This window comes from Protopterus annectens, chromosome 7.part0 (assembly GCF_019279795.1).
Source record: "Protopterus annectens isolate FY-2018-M chromosome 7.part0, PAN1.0, whole genome shotgun sequence".
In the NCBI taxonomy this organism is placed as follows: Eukaryota; Metazoa; Chordata; order Ceratodontiformes; family Protopteridae; genus Protopterus; species Protopterus annectens.
The window spans coordinates 186,997,648-187,024,389 of record NC_056739.1 but is presented as its reverse complement, the minus strand read 5'-3'; the positions used below and the strand labels follow the sequence as shown (position 1 = coordinate 187,024,389).

The 26,742-nt window shown below is 43.6% G+C and overlaps 1 protein-coding gene across 1 annotated transcript in view; it reads left to right on the top strand.

The window, feature by feature from the left end:
- The window catches only part of SHISA4 (shisa family member 4), a 653,245-nt gene that overhangs the window by 100,941 nt on the left and 525,562 nt on the right, over positions 1–26,742 (top strand). The window contains exon 2 of the mRNA XM_044076673.1: positions 16,408–16,585. Within this exon, the coding sequence (XP_043932608.1) occupies positions 16,408–16,585 (178 nt within the window). The remainder of the gene's footprint in view (positions 1–16,407; positions 16,586–26,742) is intronic.

Here is a 26,742-nt window from a genome sequence, read left to right as displayed (position 1 = left end):
AATGCTTCTATTGCTTTGCTCATAAAGTCCCAAATCCTTTCTCTGCATCAAGACACACCAACAAAAGTGGTATTTTCTGGGTCCATATTACGAAAGCAAAAAAACCCTATGCGTGAATACCAAAACATCTTCCCTATACCGCGAACTGCGAAAATCCCGAATGCACTAAACAGCGAAAAAAAAAAAACTGTCATAGTCTGCCAACCCCACCAACTAGCTATATACTGCCTACCCAAATAAAATAAATTGCATACATATACTAACCAGACCCTACTTCTAACCTAAAGTAAGGCACAAAACCCTACTTCTAACCTTACACTAAACCCCACATACACAACTAACTATGCACCATCCTTAATCCTTCATTAATCCTAAGGTCCGTAACTACTGCTCACTTCCCCGATGAAAATATACACAAACGAAAATAAACCTACATACATACATTTAACCAAGCCCGACCTCTAACCCTACACTAAATCTAACTTACATTACTTATCTAAGCACTTACTTTAACCCGCACCCTATCCTAAACTCCATAACTATCCAACACTTACCTTATGCAGCTAATCTACGGGCCAACCATGGACATTCGATATTTCCATTTTCGCAGTTTTCGACGTTCGAGTCCACTTCATGCTGTACAGTTTGACGTTTACATATTCGCATAAACACCTTTTCGCTTTCCTAATATAGGCCCGAATTTTCTTAATCCTGCTTCCCTCTGGATCATCACTGTTCTGTTAATACCAAATATTTGCCTCCCCTCATCAAAATCGCATTGATTATATTATCAATTTTGGCATCACTTTTGCCATTCTTTTAGCCATTATAGACACACACTCAAACACTTTTTTTTTTATATATAATCGTGATATTGAAAGGGCCCTGTATGAAGCTGGATCTGATGGATTTTTACCCCCTTAAGGTGTTATAGCTACTACCACTTTCTTCCATGATGTTGGTACTTTTCCTCCTCTTAAAATACTGTTAAACAACACTTTCCAGACCTTTTATTAGTGGTTTTTTTTTTTTTTTTTTTTTTTCTTCCCTCCTGGCTTCCACACTTCCACAGGAATACCATCCATTCCTGGGGACTTTCCTGTAGCTTGGTTATACTTCATTTTTATCTAATCTCCTCCTGTTAGTAATTGAAATTCCTCTACCTCTAACCTTGGCATATTTAATTTTTCATTTGTACCTTTTCTTGATTTTCAGATTTCTCTGCTTTATACAGACTTTCATACAATTTTGAAATATTTCTAATACTTCTACAGGATCTCTTGTCATCTTCCTTGTTATAAGCCCCCAAAGCTTGACGACGGTCCTTCCTATTTTGTTGCCCGAGTTGCTGTGCTAAAAGTTTGTGCTCTAGAGTTGTCATAAAAGAGTTGCTTAACAGCAGTCTTTCTAAACTCATGCATATTATTGAGGTAATCCCTTTGTTTCTGTTAAGCATTCTGCAGTTGATCTCTTGTTATTTGGGATTCCCCTGTTTTGCCATACTTTTAACATTTGCCAGTCCCTCTAAATAATTCTTGTTACTTCTTGACCATATTTCCACCCTATACCCACTTTAAGTTTATCTTGCTCCCTGGCTATATTTTCAGAATAAATTTGAGTCTTCTTTAATAGCTCCTGAGTATTTTCCATTATCCATTCCTTAAATTCTCTTTTCAAAAGATAGAAAGCGCTCGCTTCTCATTTTTATTTCATTATCCTATGTTTTTATTCAACTTATTGTTGGCACATGATCTGAAATAGTTATTGGATGTGTTTCAAGACCTTCAGGTTAAGTGCATATGTTCCTGTGAAATGTAAATTCTGTCTAATGTAGGTTTTTGTATCTTGGGGAATATGTAAATTCACCCCAAAGTCTTGGTATTGATTTCACATCTTCCATGCCAAATATTTTCATACATTTCTTTAAAAATCTACCCTCCTTTGTTATATCCCCCCCCCTGCAGACGCATCCTTCACTTTTGCAAATCAAATTCCAGTCCCCACCAATGTGTAATATGCCTTGCTGAATACTGATTTTCTCTCAGAATTTTCTTAAACTCTATTATAGTAGTTTTTGGTGGAACATAAATACATGACAGTGTAATCTTCGTCCCTTGCCATTAGCCCCTTAGTATTACAAATCTACTGTTATTGTCTTTGTCCTCTTGTATTAATTGCTAGAGGAGCTCCAATAGTAATAGAAATACTCCTCTCTTTGCTTCAGGTATTCCACTAAATAACCATCCTGAAAACCTTTCATCTGATGTTAATCTTTTCCATTCATTGCTGATGGGTTTGGTTTCAAGCCCTTTGGAACCATGTCTGCCTAATACAAAGCTTGTCTACACCAAAAACTCTTGAGCTAAGCTTCTACCCAGAATGCCCTTCTCCCCGATACCTCACATCTCGTTTGCCGCATAGCCGTATAGCAGTGTTTCACTGTGCTCTCAACAAAGTGGTATTTTTCTTGATATTTGGATATATATCTCTTTAGTCACTCTCTAAATCTATCCCTTTGGTTTTCAGTTCCGTCAGAACCGTCCCTTCCTCAGACTCCTGGTTTGGTGGGGGGGGGGCAAATTCCTCTGTTCAGGGCACAGTTCTGAGTGTTTTATTGGTTCCGCCCTTGGATCCGGGGATAACGCCTGCCCCTGATCCTGCTTGAGGTTCCATCTCTGGGAGCAGGTCCGATGGAGTGGGGTGTGACCCCAGTTCCGAGGTTGTCCTTCTCAGTTCCAGGCTCCCACTCCTTTTCGGGCGGGCCTGCTTTTCATGTGATGGAGAGGGTGCTTGCTTTGGGAAGTGCTCCTCTTGACATCGGAACTTCATCCTGCTCCCTCTGAGCTTACAGCTACCATGATCCACCTCCCAGGGACACTGGGAGGAGAAATCTCAGGAAACCCCAGTTTGGGGTACCCTCCCTTCTGAGTCTTCCTCAAATATTCCCACTGAGGAACCTCCTTGGAAGAAGGTGTGCAAGAGGAAGCGCATAGACTCTTTGACAGAAGACATGGACTACGATGATGGGGAGGGATCCCCATGGTCACCCCCAGATGATGTCTCCTTCAGAGACATCCTGGAAATATTAAAACAGAAGGGTGGCTGGAAGCCCTCCAACCCTTCGGAGCAATCTGTGTTCATGCAGGCTTTTCGTTCCAGGCCTTCTACCTCTTGGGTTACCCCACCTGCCGATGAGTTAATCCAGTTCGTCATGCAGCGTACTTGGCAGAACCCTGACAATATTGAGGCCATTTCCCCAGAGACCTGATGAGATTCTTTCTCCCCCGGAAGAACATCCACACTGGTCCATAGGTTTGCCAGGTGACGTTATGGTAGTGGCGGCCACTAAAAAGGATCTAGTGGAAGAAGGTCCTACTGTCCACCCACCCAACAGGGAGTCTCAAGGCTGTGGACAGGTTGGGGAATAGAGTCTTTGCTTCAGCGACCTTTGCTGTCAGGTCCTTGAACTACCTGGCACACTTCACAAGGCTCCAAAGAGATCTGATTACCAAACTTTCTGGATCCCTCGTGGGTCAAGTTTCTGACGAGGCACGGGACAAGGTTTCCTCTCAACTTGCCACCCTTGAATCTATTTCCAATTCGTCCATGAGGCTGCTCTCCCACGCAACCAAAGGGGCTGCCATGGCTGTGGTTGCAGGCATACTCATGAGGTGTCATGCCTGGATGCGCATCTGCGACCTCGCTGACTCTTTCAAGTCCCCCTTTTTGAATGCCCCTGTTGAACCATCTTCCTTGTTTGGTTCTAAAGTGAAGGACACGCTAGCTAGGTGTGAGCAAGACAGACTGTCTCAGCTGTTGGCCTTCTTTTTTTCCAAGACTCAACGTTCTTTTTCCAGGAACCAGAGGAGTGGGAAAAAGTAGCACAAGAAATCTCAGGGTTCTTTCTGTCTTGCTCTTGGCCATGAGAATTTGGCACTAGGCAATAGCTTCTGACCGTGTTCTAATAGCAACGCACATCCCAGGGAGTTCCAGTGTGATTGCGGACAGGTTGAGCAGATGCATTCTCCTTCCACACGAGTGGTCTCTCAATCCCAGAGTGATGGCAGAAATTTTCCGCCGATGGGGCGAGCCCTACTGCGACCTGTTCGCTTCCCCTACAAATAACAAATGCAGCAGCTACTTGCCCCTTTTTCCCCCAGAGGGGGAGTCCCCGAGAGGCTGTATGATTCATGATTGGCCCACATTTCTCCTCTACGCATATCTTCCAATTCCCTTGATGGCTCTATTCTTAAAGGAAGCTACTCAGTTGAGATGCAAGGTGATACTCATTGCCCCATTCTGGCCTTGTCAAGTGTGGTTCCCCTTCCTCCGGACTCATCTGTTACAGCCTCCATGGATCCTGGACACTCGTCCAGACTTGATTTCTCACCCCCAAGGGTTGAATCACCCAAATCTGTCCATTCTCAAGCTGACTGCTTGGTTTCTCCACTTTCGTTAGTCGCCAGGCAGGAAGCCCTTTCCTCACTGGTTCGTGATATTATTCTGGCCTCCCATAAACCATCCACCAGAAAACTTAATAGAGATAAATGGAAAAGGTTTTCTATATGGTCTAAAGAGTGGATGCTAGACCCTTTCTCAGGTCTGGTCTCTGTCATCCTTCAGTACCAGAGTTCTTTGAAAACGGAGCATTAGCCTCTACCATATGAGTCCATTTAGCAGTAATTTCCAGTTTTCATAATGGTTTAGAGGGCACGCTACGTAATGTCCATTCACCTATGCAACTCCTTTTTCAAAGGAGCATTTCACAGTAGGCCTTCAATTGGGCGTCCCTTAGAGACGTGGAATCTCTCCCTAGTACTGCAGTCACTTTCTCAACACCCCTTTGAACCTGCTTGCAAAATGTGACCTCAAATTTCTCTCATTGAAATCTTTTTGGTAGCTGCCAGTTCAGCTAGATGGATCTCAGAATTACAGGCCTTGTGCATCAAAAGACCATACCTAATATTTCATAGACAAAGTATCTCTACATACTAATCCATCTTTTCTCCCCAAAGTGGTTTCTGATTTTTCTGTGAACCAATCCATCAAGCTCCCAGTGTTTTTCCCGAAACTATTCAAATAAAGGAGAATACTGCCTAAACTCCTTGGATGTACATAGGCAACTACTTTACCTAGACAGGACTAAATCTATCCGCAAGTCAGACCAACTTTTCATCTTTCTCTGATCCAAGAATGGGATGCTGTTTCAAAAGTCATTTTATCAAAGTGGCTCAGAGATTGTATTTCTTCTCATATTCATGTGCAAATGAGCCTAGACCTCACAATATCAAAGCACATTAGACTAGAACTATAGCAACCTCTGTAGCCTTTCACTCCAGGGCCTCTATGGACGACATTTGCGGAACTGCCATTTGGGCTAAACCACACACTTTCATCAAACATTACAAGTTGGATATGGTCTCCAGGGGAAGAGCGGCCTTTGGCTCAGTGGTGCTCAGGAATGTTCTTCCATAAGGGCCACCCAGGTTTCTCAGGTAGCTTGGGATTCTGTCCCATCAGTGATGAATGGAAAGATGATTAACAGCAATACCAGATAAAGAAGCTGTGTTACCATAACCGTTCCATCTGTGTTGTTGATGATCTATTCATCACACCCCACCCTCTGTCCCCCACCAGAGGCTCCTGGTGGATGAGTCCTTGTGGTGCGTCAGGGTTTTTGCGCAGAAAGGTCCTTTGTTTTATTTCTGTCTTTTATGCAAACTCGATCTAAGTAACAGGGAGAAGGGCATTGTGGGTAGCAGCTTAGCTCGAGAGTTTTTTGGTTTGCGCGAGCTTTATTAGCCCAACATGGTTCCGGGGGACTCTGAACCAAACCCATCAGTGATGAATGGAAGATGATCAGCAACACAGGTGGAATGTTATGGTAAGGCACAACTTTTTTTTTTTGAATTCACATATTCACTTAAGACAGTCTCCTGTAGTATAGCTATTTGCATTCAGCACTTTTAAATGTAGTTCACTACTCTTTTTTTTTTTTTTTAAATCTTGGAGACCATTAATGTTTAAAGACATTATAGAAATAATCCTATTCTTGAGGGATTATTACTCCCATCTTTTATGTATAACAGCTTTTTTGTTGACTGTCTAGTTCCAGCTTTTGTGTTACATGAATGCACTGTTTGGCAGGTTTATCTTTTATACACTTGTTTCTTGTAATCTCCATTTGACCCTATGTCGCATCTTTCCGAGCTTTGTTTTATTGAAAACCCTCAAACAAAAATACACCCCCTGATACCCACCTAAAACCTATTAACACACACAGCTATGTGCATCTTCAAATATTGAAGTTTATTCCTTCTAATAGGAACAGATGTTCCAAACTGACAGCCACACACACTTGAGCTAAACTAAAAGAAAGATTATCCATGGTAAGACGTAGTGGTTCTATTAAGTGCTGTCTGTTTTAGCTTGTCTTTATCATGCTCTCAGCTGGGAAAACACACTAATGCTTTCAGAAAACATTTTTTTCCAAGCAGTTTCTCTTTATTCATAGGTTCATAGGTTGGTACTAAGCCATAGGCCCTAGGGCCTATACAAGCCTAACCATAATTCCCTGGCTATTTCTTCCCACAGTATTTACTTCCCTGGACCCCTGTCTAGCAAGGTGACAGGCCCTGGGGATCACATCAGTCTCCCATCCAATCATCAAGGTTCCTTTTGAAGAGGGCCAAAGAGCTGCTCTGCTTGACATGTATGGGCAGTCTTTTCCAGAGTCTGGGTAGTCTCTGGGTCAGGAACCTATCCTTCCAGCATGTTTTGTTCATTGTGATAAGGTTTAGATCCCTGGAGCATGTCTCTCTGAGGGATTAGGATTTTTTTTAAGTGTAGCATGTCCAACAGCTCTGGGTTTGACATGGCCTTTTATGTTGAGCAGAGAATCACCTCTGAGTAGGCGATATGCGACAAGGTGGAGTTTTTTCAGACTGTCAGCATAGGGCATCTGCTTTAAGCCTTTGATTCTTTTAGTGAGGTGTTTCTGCGTCCTTTCCAGTTGTTGATGTCTTGAACCCAAATGTGGCGTTTTACTCTATAATGGGTCTGAGGGATGAGGACAGTGGGACAATGACCTCCTATTTTCTAGATGAAAAGCCCTTAGTTGTGAGGTGTGCCACATAGGATTTCCTGACTGTTGTGGCGATGTGGTTATCGAAGGTGAGACCACTGTCACCTGTGTCCCTAAGTCTGTTGTCACACTTTCAGTGTTTAGTGTACTGCCACCTATGTGGTAATTCATGGGTACATGTTTTTCCCCAAAGGGGATAATTATACATTTCTTGGCATTGAGCTTGAGCCAGTGGCTCTGGCACCAAGCATCTGTTTCTGTAAGGCCCTTCTGTAGAATATCTACATTATTTGGGGATTCAGTAATGGCTCCCATTTTGCAGTCATCTGCAAACTTTGTTAGCCAGAGTCCCATGGTGTTGGCCTGTACGTCAGAGAAGTAGATGCCAAATAATCAGTCCCAGGACTGAACCCTGAGGGTTCTCCACTTGTCTGGCGCTGGATTTGGAGTCTACTACTTTTACAGTGTGGGTTCTGTCAGTAAGCCAGTTGGCAACCCATCGAGTGACAATGGGGATTAATGCCCAGCTTAGTAAGTTTATCTATGATTCTAGAGTGGAGGATGATGAAGGCCTTGGCGAGGTCCAGATAGACTTTGTGGACCACCTTAACCTTGTCCATGGCTCTGGAGACTGTTTCGAAGATTGTCTGCTAGAGACATGAGAAACCGATACAAAACTGTTCAATTTTATTATAAGGGTTTTTTTCTGGTATTCTTTTCTATTTATTTGCTTTCTATTAAAATTTGTTGCTATGTAAATTTAATGAGCTTAACCCAGTTTATTCTTCTCTGCAAGAATGAGAAAAAGCACACTCATTTTTATTTTGTAATCCCCGTGGTTGAGTGACCTTTAAAGACATGCAGGTAGGTGCGTGTGTGAATGGGTGTGTCTTCTTTGAAGGATAGGCACTGGGCTGACAACTCTGCACTGTAAAAATCCACTGCCAGTCATAACCCGCCTGGTGATCCGCTGTGGCGACCCCTAACCAGGAAAAGCCGAAAGACATTGCACTGCGCTCTTAACCAGATCATTTTACATTGTAGCACCTACATTTCTTAAATCTGAACAAGGAGAAAAAGAGAAGCAACAAGGAAAAAAGAAAAAAAAACAAGATCACTTATTTACATTAGTAGTATCCCCATTACACTTAAAAATAACTGAAAAGACTTTAGTTTATAACATGCAAAGAAAAGTCCCCTATGAGTTTAACAAAGTGCAGGAAAGTCCAAGATTTCCAGATGTTCTTGTTCTAGTCCTGTTCACCTCCATCTCCCAAACTTTCTGCTTCATTTCCAGTGCACTGTCTATTCTAGTAGGTATTTCCTTTGCTTTTTTCCCCTCTCAAGTATTTTCCATTAAAACAGTGGAAAAGGGTTCACAGGTGCAGTCTCTCTCTGGTCTTTATTGCCAGAACAAGTAGTAGAATCTCCTTCTGTTTCACAGCTCACTTTTTGTTGGATAGACTTTTATATTTTCCTTAGCATGAATGTCCTCAAAAAATAATTTTGTTCTTCCAGGGAAATTTTTTTTTTAGATAGCTGGTTACAGCAATTAGAATCTCATGCCTGCTTCTCGATATTCCCTGAATAATGAAATACATTTATTCCTCTCTTGACTGATGTACAATAGTAATCATTCTGGGTGAACACGCTGTTGTCTCCTACAGTTAGTATTTGTCCTTCTGACATAGTTCTGTCAGAATCAACTCCTCCTGATGGTGGTAATGCACCTTTATCATTAAAGGTCTAAGTTGTTTTCTTATAGCTAGGTTTGGAGCACCCTCACGGTGTGCCTTTTTCAATTAACCGTTCCTGTTGTAGAATACTAGTTGTGTCTTTCGGCTTTTCCTGGTTAGGGGTCTCCACAGAAGAACTCCGGTTCACTAATGATTGGCAGTAGATTTTTACGTGCAGAGTTGCCGGCCCTGACGCACAACCTTCAACGAAGATACGCCCATTCACGCATGTCTCCACACAGAAGACGCTCTAGCTGAGAATCGAACAGGACAACTTCTTACTGTAAGGTGACAACGCTACCGCAGCACCACCACCGCAGTTCCTGTTGTAGAATACTAGTAGTACAGATGCTTATTTGTGCTTTTATGAAATTAATAGTCTTTTCCTTCCAGTTTCTCAGGTAGAAAATTTCAGATTTTCTCAATGCGCTCTGTCCTCTAGTTCTATTACTTTTTGAAACATCTTTTCTTCAGTTTCATATTTAGCCAGCCGTTTCTTTATTTTAACTTCTGAGTTTTGCAGTGTTATCAGTTTATCAGATTATCTGTTTAAAGCTTCTTCCATTTTTTTTCCCAGTGTTTGTTTGAGTTGATATAATCAGTATTTCATTTTTTTAGTTGGGTCTTTGTACAGTTGCTTTACACTTTGATCAAGGTTACTGGAAATCGTATCTGAACCTTGCACTGCTTTTTGCTGAACAGCTGCAGTACTTTTCCCAGTCAGTGTTTTTTATCTCTTTTTTTGTAGCTCGTTTTCCTTCAGGTCCTCTTTATTTTTTTTCCTGGCATGCAGACAGTGCTCTTACTCAGTTACTGAAATTGACTCAGAAGTTGAAATCCACTGGTTTCTCGGTTTGTTTTTACATTGGGAGAGCTAAAATTAAGGTGTTACTCAATGTGCAGCCATCTTGGAAGCCTGCTACGGACAGTTTTTGTACCTCACACCACTCGTCTGTTACCTCAGATCCCTTTGGTGTTGCACTTCCTGCCACTATTGACAAATGGGTTAGCCACATTTTCAGTGACTGTTGGGATCCCCTTAGTGGACAAGGGGCAGCCACTGTTGGTGGTTCTGGGAAAGGGAACAGGAAAGGCTTTTCTATTGTGTTAAAATGCTGTGTCTATCCCTGAGGAAGCAAGTGCTGCCATTAGTAACACTATTTGACCCATTTTTTTTTCTGTCAACCCCCCCCCCCCCCCCCGAAAACCTAGCATGTATCTTATCCTCAGATTCCTTTGGATAGGAGTAGTTTGTTGGGCTGACTCGGGGGGGGGGGGGGGTTAATTCCAGCCTCTTTTCTTGAGATTCTGCATTCTGAATCTGAACAGGAAGTTACAGGAACAGGTTTAATTATCCAGAAATGTCGTCTGTTAGCCATCCGACTACCGGGATTTTGAAAAAAACGTAAAGATAGACAGAGACAGGCCGCCGAGGTCCATAACTGCCGGTGATGCTTCTCCTAAGCCAGTCGCCAGTTCACTGGTACTTAGTGAGGCACTTTTGCAGCCCCTGATACCCGCTACTTTTGATTCGCAGGCCTCTACTGAGACCCATTCGGTGTCAGGTATGCCGCGAGATGCTTCACCTATGGAACCCGTGGATGTCTCTACTTTGGATGGGTCTGGAGCTGCTTTGCAGGCACCGGCTTTTGAGGGTGTGTTCAGGCCTACAGTTTTGCATACTAAGCAGACTCCACCTTCAATACTTGGGCCTAAATCTCAGTCTATGCCTAAAAAACGGCACCCAGGCCACATGTTCAGGCCCCTATGCCTAAACAAAAAACAAATGATCAAAATGGCTGAAGATCTAATTACTCTAAGGGGTAGTCAACCCCCACTTCTAAGAAGCCTAGGACTGAGTTTGACCTTGAATCTTCTGATCAGGACTCTGTTTCTTCTGACTCTTCTAAAATACATGGATTTGTCCAAACCTACCTATGAGGATTCTGATGCAGAGGATTCCATTCCCTCTGCTTCCCCCCTGAGGACTTTTCTTTTGGGGAAACTTTACATACTTTAAGGGAGCATTTCCACTGGGAAAGTCAGGAATTTTCTGATTCAAAAAAGAGGCTTAGGGATTTTCTTTTTACCTCCGCATAGACCTTTGGCTATACCTCCTGTACTGGACATTGTTGATGTGTGTTCTGAATCCGGTATGACCCTGATTCCCTGCTTCCGGCTCCTAGTAAACCTGACAGGTACTACAGGGTTCCTGAGTCCCACAAGTTCCTTTTTAAAACTCCTGTTGCAGACCCAGAAACCATTTAGGTCCAAAACTGCCGATGACTCTTCTAAGCCAGTTGCCGGTACTCAGTGAGGTGTTTTTGCAGCCCCTGATACCCGCTACTTCTGATTTGCAGGCGTCTACTGAGACCCATTCGGAGTCTGGTATGCCGCAAGATGCTTCAACTGTGGAACCTGCGGATGTGTCTACCTTGGATGGGTCTGGAGCCACTGTGCAGGCACCGGCTTCTGAGGGTGTATTCAGGCCTACTAACTTGTGTATTAAACCAACGCCATCTTTTTCTTCAAGACCTAAATCTCGAACCATGCCTAAAAAACTGATGCCCAGACAGCATGGTCAGGCCTCTATGCCTAAAAAACAGATGAGAATGGTTGAAGACCTTATTACTCTAATCGGGGGGAAGCCAGCCTTCCCCCTCTAAGAGGTCTAGGACTGAGTTTGATGCTTCTGACCAGGATTCTGAAATTTGTTTCCTCTGATGACCAGGATTTACCCTTATCTACCTATGAGGATTCTGATGCCGAGGACCCCCACCCCCCCACCCCCCCGAGGATTTCTGTTTTGGTGAAACCTTGCATACTCTCAGGGAGCATTTTTTGTTGGGAAAGTCAGGATTTCTCTGATTCTAAAAAGAGGCTTAGGGATTTCTTACTTCTGCCCCAGCACAGGCCTTTAGCCATACCTCCTGTACTAGACATTGATGATGTATTTGCAGAATCTGGCTTGGCCCCTGACTCTCTACCTCCTGCTCCCAGGAAACCTGATAGATATTACAGGGTCCCTGACTCTCTCAAGTTCCTTTTCAAAAATCTTACTGCGGATCCTGAGACCATTTCTCCGGGGCTCAAGGGCATTAAAGCTACTACTGCCAAAAATCTTCCCCCTCTTGATGGAGACTCCAGGGCGCTGGATAGATGGGGTAAGAAGGTATATACTTCTGCAACTTTGGCCATTAGGGCCTTAAACTGCCAAGTTTCATATGTTGAAGTATCAGCAGCATATTATTGGATTACTTAAACAGAAAATGATTTTTCCTCATTGTGCTGAAAATAAGGATTTATTGCTTTCAGCTGAATAGGTCGGAAAGCATACTTTGCAATGTGGTTTTGACTCTCTAGAGGCATCTTGCAGGGCTGCTGTAACTGGGTCTCTACTTAGAAGCCATGCTTGGCTTGAGGTGCAATCCCTACCAGCTCATGTTGAAGCAAATTTAGTGGATGCTCCCCTAAACCAGGACCGCCTGTTTGGAAACAAGGCAGAAGTAGTTCTTAAAAAGATGGAAGAAAAGGCTAAATCTATGCAAACTGTTTAAGATTTTTTACAAGTACAACCTCCAAGATTTAGTAGGCATTGGCCTTCCAAGAATTGGTAGTTTCCTGCCTCTTCCAGACCTTCTCAGTCCAAACCCAGATCCAGCAGAGCTCCCAGGCTGCAGTCCCAGGGTACGCACAGGACTAAGCAGAGGGGGGCCCCCACTTCCAAATCTGGGAGTAATAAGACCCCCCCCCATGGTAAATTGTCTCAATGACTTCCTTTTAAAATTTTCAAGCACTTGTCAACTGACTGCTCCTGTGGGGGAAAGATTGCTCTTCATGCAAAGAACCGAGAACTGAATACCCAGGACAAATGGGTTTTAAATGTAGTGTCCCAGGGATTCAGATTTCACGTCCACACGTTGCCAACACCAAACAGGTGGCCAGACCTACCCCCAAATCAGTGGGCAGAGGCCCAAAACCAAATACTTTTTTCTCTCAATCATGGGGGCTATTCAGTTGGCATCAGAAGAGGAAAAGGGACAAGGTTTCTACTAAAGACTTTTCCTGGTACCTAAAAAGACCATTCATGGCGTCCTATCCTGGACCTGTCTACTCTAAACACCTTTTTGGAGATTCCAAAATTCAAAATGCTGACTATTCAGTTGCTTCCTATGCTAGGCAAAGATGCCTGGTTAGCAACACTGGATTTAAAAGAAGCCTACTTGCACATCCCAATAAGGGAATCTTGCAGAAGATACCTATGCTTCAGAGCAGGCTACATGCACTGTCAGTTCTCTGCACTGCTGTTTGTGAATACCCTGAGTGCAGTAGATAAACCTAAGTGCCTAGCTCCAGTCATTGCATTTTGCAGGCAAAGAAATATTCAAATATACCCATACCTGGATGATTGTCTAATTCAGGCCGAAAGCCCGGACATGCTATTAAATCATCTGGCATTTGTAAAGAAATTACTAACTTCTGTGGGGTACCATAAATGAAAAGAAATCACATCTAGTACCCTGCCAACAAATTGTATTTCAGGGAGCAAACTTGAATACAACTTCCCAGATGGCCAACCTCATGCCAGAGAAACAAGTTCATTTGACAGCCTACTTCAAACTACTGTCCACAGTCCCAGCTATCTGCAAGGAAAATATTGCAAGCCCTGGGGTTCATGGCCTCTTGCATTCTACTAATTACATATGCAAGACTGCATATGAGGAAACTACAATGGTATCTAAAAAGCCTATGGTGTCAACATTCTCAGGGCCTAGAATCAATGATTCCTATCATTCCTCGTCTAAAGACAGAGTTCCTTTAGTGGGCAGAGGCCTGCCACCAAAACAATGAACTGCCATTCACTCTACCCCCTGCCGCCCAAACCCTAACAGACTCATCAGACTATGCATGGGGGGCTCACTTGGCAGGGCAGTGCATTCAGGACAAATGGAACCAGAGTCAAATCCACCTGCATATCAATCAAAAAGAAATGTTAGCTGTACAGAACGCTGTGACAGCCTTCAAGGACCACATTCTTCCAGGACAATTATTGGTAAAGACTGACAACACCACTGTTATGTGGTACATAAACAAGCAGGGGGGGGGAACCCACTCATACCCTCTCTGCAGACTAGCCATGGCTCTGTGGAACACAGCCATGAGCTACCAAGTGCACCTACAAGCTCAATTCCTGCCAGGCAAGCTAAATACACTGGCAGACAACCTAAGCAGAAATCTCATGGACCCACACGAGTGGAGTCTGAAACCAAAGATATTCAACATTTTGAGAAACAAATGGGGGAGCCCAGAGATAGACCTGTTTGCCTCCCCTCAAAACTACCAGTTGGACAAATTCTGCACAAGGACTCCCCCACAGACAAGCTTGAAAAGTGGATGCCCTGTCCTTCACTTGGAAAAACCTATCGGTTTATGCCTTTCTCCCTTTGCCTCTCTTCTCCAAAGTGCTACTAAAGATCAAACAGGACAAACCAAGGACAATTCTTATTGCACCAGACTGGCCACGCCAACACCTGTACCCCCTCTTGCGCAATGTGTCACTTCTGGAACCATGGCAACTGCCTCAGACCCCTGCCCTACTGTCCCAGCAGGAGGGCTAGATTCTGCACCCACAGCTTCAAACCCTGAACCTTGCAGCCTGGTTTATTACATGATCTTGTTTACCATTCCTCAGTAAGCAAGTGATGGATGTCATTCTGGAGGCTAGGGTGGCCTAGTACTAGAAAACCCTATGCTGAAAAATGGAAAAAATTCTGTTCCTGGAGCCAAACTCAGGGAATGGACACAACAGTGCCCAATTTACCGCATATTCTTTAATACTTAACCGAGATGCTTCACAAGGGCCTTTCCTTTTCTTCCATCAAAATTCATGCCTCTGCTATATTTCAGCTCATTATAATACAGAGCCACTCCTCTTCTCTCATCCACTGCTGAAGCAATTCCTTAGAGGGGCCAAAAACTTAAGACCACCCCGGAGAGCCCCTACTCCAGCTTGGGACCTTAACTTTGTATCGGAAAAGCTCACTCTACCTCCCTTTGATCCAGTTCCAAATGCAGAGTTGAAATCCCTTTCTTGGAAAACAGCCTTCCTTCTAGCCATCACTTCAGCTTGAAGGGTGTCTGAATTACAGGCCCTCATGGCATTGGAGCCTTTCATCATCTTTCATGCGGACAGGGTGTCCCTCAGGACCAATCCCTCCTTTTTGCCTAAGGTGGTATCCAGTGTGGCCCTTAATCAGTCCATTCATTTGCCAACCTTCTTTTCTAACCCACAGAACAAAGGGGAATGAATAATGCACTCCTTGGACGTGCACAAACAACTTAGATTTTACTTGGACAGGACTAAACCTATCAGGAAATCTGAACAGCTGCTGGTTGCATTTGCTGCAGGGGCAGAGGGGAAGGCCGTTTCAAAGCACACCATTTCTAAGTGCATAGGCCATTGCATTAATTTCTCCTATAAGCATCATGGAAAACCTAAACCACAGGGGATAAGGTCACATTCCACCAGGGCTGCATCTACCTCTACAGCCTTTCTCAGAGGTGTCCTTACCAGGGACATCCTAGAAACTGCTACCTGGAGTTCTGTACATACCTTCACCAAGCATTACCACTTGCCAGTTTTTTTCTAAATCCAGAGCTGGTTTTGCCAGTGCAGTATTACAGGGCCTTATAGCTGGTCCTAATGCTATCCAATTGCCTCCTCCCTTCCTTAGCTTTGGGAATTTACCCAAATGTAATGACTGCAACAGTGAAACACAAAGAACATAGTACAGTTGTGTACACTTACCATAAATGTAGATGTTTGTGTGTATTCACTGTTGCAGTCCTAGTTACCCTCCCTCCAGCCCCCTGACTTCTGTTGATTATACCTCCATTCTTGCTTACTATGCTTAAAGCTTTCTGGTGTGTTTGCTTTTTGTTGGAGGTGTAACCTTGTATATAATTGTTTTCCATTATGGGGGCACCTGACATCTGGGCCAAGAAAAACTGATGTAATGGCATCTGTTGCATGCTTTATACCCCTGACTACCTGATGTCATGGAAGATGAGACAGCAACCGATGTAGGACCCAAGACTTTGATAATCTGGCCGACTGAGAGCTACCTGCAAGCAGGTAACCCAAATGTAGTGACTGCAACAGTGAATACACTCAATCTACATTTATGGTAAGTGTACACAACTGTACTTTTCGTAGTGTGTGCCAGCGGTGATTTCTTATGGAAAACAGTGATGGGGGTGTTCAGTTATTGATGTTTTTGCCCAGGTTGTTTGTTCCTCATTCAGTTTGTGCTTGACTAGCAGTAGGGCAGTCATAATGACTGGAGCTGCGACTGTATTGGACTCTGAACATTTAATGCGGATAGTCATGCACTGTTGGCAACGTAGTTCTACTGATGGTGTCCTGTGACATAGCAAGATACAGTATTTATTACAGTACTGCAGACTAGCATTTAATCATGTGCCGCTAAAAAAGGTTATATGCGTTTTTGTAGAGTAATTCTTTAAATATTGTGTGTTTCTTCTTTTTACATCCTGGATAATTTTGATTTTTTTTTTACATTGCAGCATCTGCAAATGAAGATTGTTTGTGGTATACTGACAGAAATGGAACGATGCATCCTGGATTTGACTGTCCATTTTACATGTTTTGCTGTGGGGACTGCCATCGACGGCGGTGCTGTACAGACCCTTTGAAACTGATTACTGAAAGAGAACAAAAGCAATGTATGGTGTATCATTTTGGGTAGGTAAAGAATGAATTGTTAACATGCAGTAGCTCTACAACTAAAGAATTGTCCTGCGGTGTTCATTGGGCATATAAAAAGATTTTGGGAGGGCAAGCATTGTTAGCCTCTTTGTTAGTCAAATATCATAAAACTCTTTAAATACAGATGTTTGTGGTGGTGATTTACACCCCCCATCAGTGTATGTGTACATCTTCCAGCTGTTTTGCTTAGTTGAACATCTGGATATATCTGCTTCTATTAAGAGGGGGCAGGAGCCCCAGTGCCCATCCACTTGGGAGTTTAAGACAGTTAAATCCTGCTACTGTCTGTTACATAACCGTCCATGAACCTTTCATCTACCAAGTTTCTTCATTTAGGCCTTCCATATGCAGCGTTGTAAGCAAGGGAGGGAAGCGTCTACCCCCCCCAGTGAGGGAGGGGATATTTGAGAAGTATTGAATAGGAAGTAATGCCAGTGTACGTCACTCTAAGGCACCCTGAAGAGAGCAGTTTTTTTTTCTGTCCCTTGCCATTTAGACCTTCAGTGACTCATCGTTTGAAGCAGAGACATTAAGGAGATGGCCTTCACTGAGATGTCACTTTAGTGTCCTATGCAGACCTGTCTGAGGACTAAGCAGCTACTTGACGTTGTCCTCTTATTCGCCATAATGGTCATACTTTCAAGTTTAGTAAAAGTTGTGGTTGTGTAACTTAAGGTTCCATGCACAGTTGTTAGAAAATGAAGTATTCAGGCCTGGTGGTTTTCTTGCTCTGTCAAATCTGCCATTCTAATTCCTTTTAGTCTGTCATTTCTGTTGCCATCCCAGGTGTTCATTGTGGTTCCTGTCAATGACAAAAGTGAAAGTGGTGTTTCAAACGTTTTCTTTAGCATGCTTGGCCAAGAAGTTGGTAGGGGTGCCTTGACGTATGTCAGTGCATTGATGTGTTATCCTGGTCATTACCTTATTGATGACCTTTCCCACATAAAAAGCCAGATAAAGTTTGCATTGTGCTCTGTAAACAGCTATGTCAGAGTTGCAGTTACTGTATTCTGTGCTCTGATTTTTTTTTCTGGTTGTAGGGACATAAGAAAGCATCCTGGTTGCTTATGAATCTGCAGTAATTTCGGACATGGGCCATATTGATAAGTACCTTTCCTAAGTTGCAAGTTCTGTACTGCTGCTGCTCATTCTACATAGTATCTCATGCTCTTGTTTTTACAGATGTTAAAGGCTGGATTTGGGGGCAGAATCCTATTCAGATTATTGTTCTTGTTAATAATGCACTATTTGTTCTCAGTTGCTCTCTTCATATTAAAGTCCAGTGAATAGGTGAGTATGATCCTTGTCCTCTGTCATCATCTCAGTGTCTGATGAGGTTATGGGAGATGACAGTCTTACCAAAGGAATGTTCCAAACTGGGGTTATTTTCTTCACAAATAATGATGAGGTCTGTGATTTGTTTGAAACTGTTGCAATATCCTCTGGCCAGAAAGTCTTTTTGCATTTCTTTGAATTTTTTTTTTTTTTTTTTTTTTTTTTTTTTTTTTTTTTTTTTTTTTTTTTTTGTGAATGATTCTCTTTCCTTGGTCACTGTTGCTATCCTCAGTCCTTGTGATTTACTTGCATTCATTTTTGTTCTCCTTGGATGCGTACTGTTGCAGTGGAGTACCTAGTTGACTTTGAGTTTTTGGTACAAGTCATTGGGGAGTCATCCTGTCTCCAGTTTTTAACTAATCTGGATATCCAAAAGATTAACTGTATATGGAGGCTGTTGGTGGTGGTAAAATGGAGGAACTTCATGGAATTGAAGTGTTCTAGAAATTGCTAAAGGAGATCCTGGCTGCCATTCCAAATAGTTAAAGATGTCAACAGTAAAGGGGAGGCGACAAGCCATCTGTTGGTAAAATAATTGTGCACATATTTCTCTCGCCATTCTACCAGTGTGGTGTTAAATAAGCTGGCGTCCATGGCTGCTCTCATTGCAATCCCTGTGATTTGTTTAAAATGCGTATATTCAAATTGAAAATAGTATGAAGTAAAAGTTTTAGCAGCCTTCCTGTGGATTCCGTTTTCTTGGGCAGCTTTGTTTTAGTGCTCGTATGCAATAATTGTGTGGGAGGACTGTGTACAGTGCTTCTACATCAGTTGTGACCAGGATGGAGTCATGGCCCACTTGGATTTCCTTGATCTTTCTCAGGAAGTCCATGGAATCCAGCAAGAACAATTTGTTGCTTTTGACTAGGGGCTTGATCTGCACTTCCAGATATATCAATAGATGTTTGTTGATAGAACCACCACTGCCTATCACTGGTCTGTAAGGAGGGGTTACGTTGATTCTTGTGGGGCTTGGGATTGCCAAAAAAAGTCTGAGAATCTCTGGTGGATGACTGTCAGAAAATCATGTAGATTATTCCATGCAAGTCCTTCCTTGTTAAGGTTTGTGATTTCAGTTAGGATCTCTTCATAGTCATATTTGATCCTTCCCAGATCCATGTTTTCATAATATGTAGGGGTGTTGAGCATATTCAGGATTTTTGCGCAATAAGCCAATGCATCAGTAACCAAAATGCCCTCTCCTTTGTCTACCATCATGATTCTGCTTGTTTTATCCTTGCTTAATTTGATCAGTGCTCTGGTTTCCTCCATGTCACAGTTGTAAAGTTTCCTCCTAGTGGGTTTGTTCAGTATCATGCGGATGTCTGTCTTGCATTTGTTCTCAGAAGCAGTGATGGAGTTGGGAGGGGGGCAAAAATTGCTATTTTTTCCATTTTCTTACTGGAATAGTGGGTATGTTGGGGTCAGTGAGGTTGCTGTTATGGTTTATGCCATGAAAAAATATTTTTAGGTTGTCCTTGTAAAGAGTTTCATATCCATGATTTGTCGCCACCAGCTCACTCCTTTGGTGTGGTATGAAGGTCAGTCCTCTAAGACTTTGTATTCAGTCTTGTTTAGTGGCTTTGTGGAGTCGTTCCAAGTTGTTTTTTCTCTCCGTTCTTCTGGCCTTGTCTGCCCTGTGTTTTTTGATAGGTCAAAAAACCAGCATTTTTAATCTTTTTTGTTTTATCAGTTTCTAATGCTTTAAACTGGGAGTGTAATTTGCTGTAGGTGATTTCCATGCTTAGGTAATACTTAGATTGATTTTATAAAGAAAGCTGTAGTGAAGAACGTGATATGTTAGGGCACAAGTTTTTTTTCCTTTTGGCAGAGCAGTGTTCTAGACTACACCCACAGTGGTGATCCATCCCCCACAGATGACGCCACCCCTGAGGGCAGACATATCTCCAAGAACACCCTCTCTCTGAGCAGTTAAAATAGATCCGTGTTACAAGCTTCAACACATTATCCGAGCAGCACTCCTCTGTCTATAGTATTGATAGAGATATCTTGAGACGAAGCAGCTTTGAGAGTCTATTTACATTTTTAACCATCTTTCTGTTGTGTGCTACTGCAAAGGATGTTTCCACCACTGTATTCCTTTGGAGAAAGTTGTACTTCCAACAGGGACACTGCTAGTTTTTTTTCCCTGTAAGCCATGAGGTTTTAGACTGGTGAAGTTTTAAGTTGGTTCCCCAATCACGGGAAGGGGATTTGCCTCCAGGATTTGGTTTGGATGGCAGTATTTGAAGATTTAGGGATGGATACAGGGATTTTTCCTCAAATTGCTAATTCAGACTTGGAGGAGAGCTCCGTATCTGAGTTTCCATGTGGGACGCTTCTGTTTCTTTGACACTGTTGCTAGAATGTGTCACTGTTTTCAGTGCAAGAACACTGAGGTATCTTAGTCCCTCAGAAAATACTGTGTTAGAAGGATTTTCCAGAACCTACAGACATTCCTCCTGTTTTGTCTGCTTTAGAGGATGTTACTGCTTGCTATTTTTCGGATAGCCAGCTGTCCCTAAAAAGGTAGATGAGATGTATAATGTTCATCTGTGTTTTTAAAATGTTGCAGTATTTTGAAACCTGACTGAGCAGCTATAGCTTTGGTTGATCCCACTGCTGCTAAGCACTTTATTTCCAGTCCTACTTTTTCTGATAAGGATGGGAAAAGTATATACTTCTACAACTTTGATTTGCAGAATTTGGAGTTGTCAGGCTTATTGCTAGTGTGTTCTGACAAACTGTGAAAGTATGAGGAATGTTTTGTCAGTTTGAGGAAAAATCTGCTTTAAATAACTTGATGTTCTTAGTGTTTCTCTGTTGCAGTCATTACACTGTTATCTGCCTAAAGGTAGCCCTCAATCATCCCGAATATCAGAGACTTAGTATTTCTGCATCGATTGCTGTTGCTTCAGGTCTGACATCAGGTAGTCAGGGGTATAAAAAGAGGCAGCTGACGTCATTTCATCAGTCATTCCTGCTCAGGAGCCCGTAGCAGAAGTAGTTCGCACTAGTGCCGGTTGGCTGCTGCCTGAGTTTTAGTTATTGAATTGAATTATCCTGAAGTCTTCTAAAGCCCCTTTAGGGAGCCTTTTTTCTTGCTCTAACCAATGTCAGAAAAAGTTATTGTCTTGCCTGTGGAAAGCAAATACCACACTGAGATTTCCATTCTTACTGCATCATCTGTTTAGGCCCAGACCACGACATCCACTGCTGTCGGTTTTGTACCTTTTTCTATGCCTGAATTGTTCATCATTGGGCACTTTTTGTTGCTAAATACTTTCGTTCTCTATCTCCGTATTCCAAAATGGCATTGGTAAGCCATCTAACTACCGACGTACAGAAAAAACTCAAGGATAAAGGCAGACTGCACAGGTTCAAAGCTGCTGACAGCGCTTTTATTAAGCTAGTCGCCAGTTCGCCGCTTCTCCAGTGAGGTGCTTTCACAGCCCCTGATGCTGGCTTCAGTGGATTTGCAGGCCTCTATTGAGACCCGTTAAGAGTCCTGTATTCCGCGAGATTCTTCAGGATCTGCGGATGTGTCTACCTTGGATGGGTCCGGAGCCGCTGAGCAGGCACTGGCTTCTGAGGAAGTTCTTCACACTACCGATATTCGACACAAGCAGACTTCTTTCGCGTCTTCAGTTCTGTCTAAAACTACAGAGTTTCTAAGGCCAAGAGAATGCTCTACGCCTAAAAAAAGCGACCCAAAAACATGCACCTTCTTCTTGCCACAACATCAAATGCTTAAAATGTCAGAAGACCTTATGTTGATTTAGGGGAAGTCAGCTTTCCCCTCCTAAGAGTAAGAGAGACCTGTCCCCAGCAGCTTTAACAGAGAGTCCGACTCTGAGGAAATGCCTTTATCTGCTTATGAGGATTCAGATTCAGAGGAATCTATTCCCTCTGCTTCTCCAGAGGATTTTTCTTTTGGTGAAACCTTACGTACTTTAAGAGAGCATTTCCACTGGGAATGCCAAGACTATCCTCAGTCTAAAAAGACTCTGAGAATTTCTAGACTTGCCTCAACATAGGCCCTTAGCAATACCCCCATTCCTGGATCTTGTGGATGATGTCTTTATGGAATCCAGTTCAACTCCTGATACTTTACCCCCTGCTCTGAGGAAACCAGACCGGTACTACAGACCTGACTCTCACAAATTCCTTTTCAGAAATCCTACTGCTGACCCAGAGGTCTTCTCCCAGGGGAAAGGTGTTAAGGCAACTACAGCTAAGAATCCCACCCCTTCAGACAGAGACTCCAGAGCTTTAGACAGATGAGGTAAGAAAGTATGCACCTCTGCAACTCTAGCCATTAGGGTTTTGAATTGCCAGTTTCACATGCTGAAATACCAACAACATATTCTGGAACTTGAGCAAAAAACAGCTACCTTTATGGACTGTGCAGAAAATTAAAAACTACAAGAGCTTATGCATTCTGCAAGCCAAGTCAGCAAGCATACATTGCAGTGTGGCTTTGATGCCCTTGAATCATCTTGCAGGGCAACAGTCACTGGTTCCGAATTGAGGAGGCATGCTTGGCTTAAGGAGCAAACCTTGCCAGACAATGTCAAATCAAAATTACTAGACGCTCCTTTGAACAAGGACAATCTGTTTGGCACCAAAGCAGAAGAGGGTCTTAAAAAGATGGAAGAAAAAGCTAAATCTATGCAGACAGGCAAAGATTTCTTGCAAGTACAGCCTCCTAGATTCAGTAGGCATTGCACCTCGAAACATTAGTCCTTTACAGCCCCCTCAAGGCTGTCTCAAACTAGACCCAGGGGAAACAGACCCTCCCAGACTACAGGGTATGCAGAGATCTAAGCAATGGAATGCCTCCACTTCAAAAACAGGGGGTGCTAAGCCACCCACTTACTGGAAGAATTCTCAAAGACTTCTCAACTTCATTCCCCACCTCTGCCCAACTGTTTGTGCCCCTAGGAGGAAAACTTGCCCATCATGCAAGACCGATGGGTCCTCAACATTTATATCCCAGGGGTACAAATTTTACTTAGACTCACTGCCAACCCCAAAAGGGTTCCCAAACCTTCCTCCAAACCAGTGGACAGAGGCACAAAACCAAGTTCAATCCCTTCTCTCTTTAAGGGCAATTCAACCTGTTCCTGCGGAACAGATAGATGAAGGGTTCTATTCCAGTCTTTTCCTGGTACAAAGAAAAGCGGGCACTTGGTGCCCAATCCTAGATCTTTCCATCCTAAACACCTTCCTGGTGGTACTGAAATTCAAAATGCTCACCCTGCAGCAGCTTCTTCCTATGCTGACCAAAGATGCCTGGTTAGCTACCCTAGACTTGCAAAAAGCCTGTCTGCACATCCCTATAGGGGACTCGTGCAGGAAATATCTATGCTTCAGGGTAGAATCTATGCATTATCAGTTCTCTGCACTTCCCTTTAGTTTAACCACTGCTCCTAGAGTATTCACAAAATGTGTGGCTCCAGCAATTGCCTACTGCAGACAGAGACAAAAATCAAATTTACCCGTACTTGGACGACTGCCTGATTCAGGCAGACAGTCAGGAAACGCTCTTGCAGCACCTGACATTTGTAAAAAAAAATCTGCAAACCTCCCTGGGGTACACCATAAACAGAAATCAAAACTAGTCCCCAGTCAAAGATTGTATTCCTGGGGGCAAGCTTGGACACAGCATCCCAGCTGTTTTTCTGGTGTCAGGAATGCCAAGTCTACCTGACTACTTCAGTCAAATGGCCACCAGAAATCAGCTGTCCGCAAGGAAAATCCTGCAGGCCCTAGGATTCATGGCCTCATGCATCCTACTAATTCCATATACTGGACTGCATATGAGGAAACTTCAGTGGTACTTAAAAGGTCTTTGGTGCCAGCATTCTCAGGACCTGGAAACTGTCATTCCTGTCATACCTTGTCTAAGGGCAGAGTTTCTTTGGTGGGCAGCAGCATGCAACCACAACAAAGGACCACCATTTACTCAACCCCACGCCGCCCAGACCCCTAACCACAGATGCATCAGATTATGCCTGGGGGGCCACACCTGGACGACAAATGCATTCAGGGCCACCGGAGTTCGTCAAATTCATCTGCACATAAACCAAAAAGGAGAATGCTAGCTGTGCAGCACACTCTTAACAGCTTTCAGATCCCTACACTTACCAAGACCTCTACTAATAAAAAATGGACACCACCACAATTTATGTGGTACCTAAGCAGGGGGGAAACCCACTCTGCAGGCTAGCCGTGGCCCTGTGGAACACGGTCTTGGACATGCAGATCCAGCTGCAAGCTCAATTCCTGCCAGAAAAACAAAACACACTGGCAGACTACCTAAGCAGAAATCTCCTAGACCCTCACGAGTGGCAACTAGAGCCCAGAACCTTCAGCCTTTTGATTCAGAAATGGGGGACCCCAGAGGTGGATCTGTTTTGCCTCCCCCTGCAGTCACCAGCTCAGCAAATTCTGCACCGAGACACACCACAGCAGGACCTTGGAAAGTGGATGCCCTATCCTTCCAGTGGGTAAACCTCTCAATCTATGAATTTCCCCCTCTGCCCCTTTTCCCAAGAATATTGCTCAAGATAACAGGACAGACTAAGGACAATTCTGATTGCCCCGGACTGGCCACGTCAGCACTGGTACCCACACCTGCGCAGCCTGTCACTGATGCCACCCTGGCACCTACCCCAGAGCCCCACCCTGCTCACTCAGCAGGGGGGGCAGATCTTGCATTCGCAACTGCAAACCCTAAATCTTGCAGCCTGGCTTATTCATTGAATTTTCCCCCAGTGACCAGCCTAAGCAAGCAGGTACTGGACGTCATTCTTGAAGCTAGAAGACCCAGTACAAGGAAATCCTATGCTAAGTGGAAAAGGTATTGCTCCTGGATTCAGTCTAAAGGAGAGGACAACTCTACCCTCCCTACCTCTAATCCTGGATTACTTAGCAGATCTACTCCAGAGAGGCCTATCCTTTTCCTCCATTAAGATCCATGCCACTGCCATCTCGGCTCATTACAACTCTTGAGCTAGCCCTATTCTCTCACCCTCTCATCAAACAGTTCTTGAGAGGGGCAGACAACTTAAGGCCACCAAGGAGAGCACCCACCCCTGCTTGGGACCTTAACTTTGTTCTGGAAAAGCTCACACTGCCCCCTTTTGAGCCTGCAGTGTCAGCAGACTTAAAATTCCTCTCTTGGAAAGCAGCATTGCTCCTGGTCATCACTTCAGCAAGAAGTGTCTGAGCTACAGGTACTTATGGCCAGAGAACCCTACATAATTTTCCATTTTTCTCCCTCAGGACTAATCCTTCCTTTATGCCCAAAGTGGTATCCAGTGTGGCTCTCCACCAGTCTATCCATTTGCCAATCTTCCCTAATCCTCAAAATAAAGGAGAGAGGATCCTGCACTTTTTGGACGTGCACAGACTGCTCAGATTCTACCTGGATAGGCCTAAGCCCTTCAGGAAATCTGACCAGTTAATACTCACTCTTGTACCAGGGGCAGAGGGGAAAGCCATTTCAAAACAATTTCCAAATGGATAGCACACTATCCATTTCTGCTGCAAACACCATGGGAAACCAACCCCTCAGGGGGTCAGAACACATTCCACTAGGGCAACTTCTACCTGTACAGCATTCCTCAGGGGAGTGCCTACCCGGGGACATTCTGGATGCTGCTACCTGGAGTTCTGTACACACATTCACCAAGCATTACCACCTGCCTATAGTTTCCAAATCCAGGGCAGGTTTGCAACTGCAGTCCTGCATGGCATACTGGCCAGCCCAAACGCTTCTTGACTGCCTCCACCCTTTCTACGGCTTTGGGAATCAACCCAAGTGTGATGACTGCAACAATGAAACACGAACGTAGTACAGTTGTGTACACTTACCATAAATGTAGATGTTTGAGTGTATTCACTGTTGCAGTCCTGATTTCCCTCCCTCCAGCCCCCTTCTCTCTCTCTCTCTCTCTCTCCTCTCTGCGTGTACTACTCACCCCTTGCAGAGGTATTGGTATTTACTTTTTACTGGTGGAGATTTTTCCACATAACTTAGCTCCCTGTTGGGGGTTCCTGACATTTGGGGCAAGAAAAACTGATGTAATGGCGTCTGCTGCCTGTTATACCCCTGACGTCAGACCTGGAGTGACAGCAACAGATGTAGAAATACTAAATCTCTTGTATTCGGGCCGACTGAGGGCTACCTGCAGGCAGATAACCCAAGTGTGATGACTGCAACAGTGAATACACTCTAACATCTACATTTGTGGTAAGTGTACACAACTGTACTTTTCTTCTGTTGCACAGGCCACTACTCATTGTTATCAATGTATATATGACACTCTGTCTTCCGGGGATTTGGCCACTGGTATTTTGAGGAGGTTTTCATGGCTGCATTCTTAGAACCTCCCAGATAAGAATGAGATTGTAAATTATCCATTGTATAGAGATTGTGTTTGGCCCCTCTGCTGCAGAGGTTTTCAAAAAATGTGACAAAAGGGGGGAGCTGATCCAGAGAATCTGTTTTTTAGCCCTTTTCCAAATTGTCTAAGGGATGTATTTTTAAATCAGCTCAGCCAATTTTGGCAAAAAAAAAAAAAAAGTTGACAGTCTCGACAAAATTCAGGTAAGCAGACATTTAAGAAGAAATGGCAAGGGAGTTTCAAAAAGAAATTTCAAACCTCCCAAAACCAAGAACAGTCTTAAGTCTAAGTTGACTTTGAGACCTTGTGACCCCTCCCCCCAACCTGGCTCCTTTTTTCTTCTAGAAAGGCTGAATCTCTATTCTGTTTGGCAACAGATTGTTT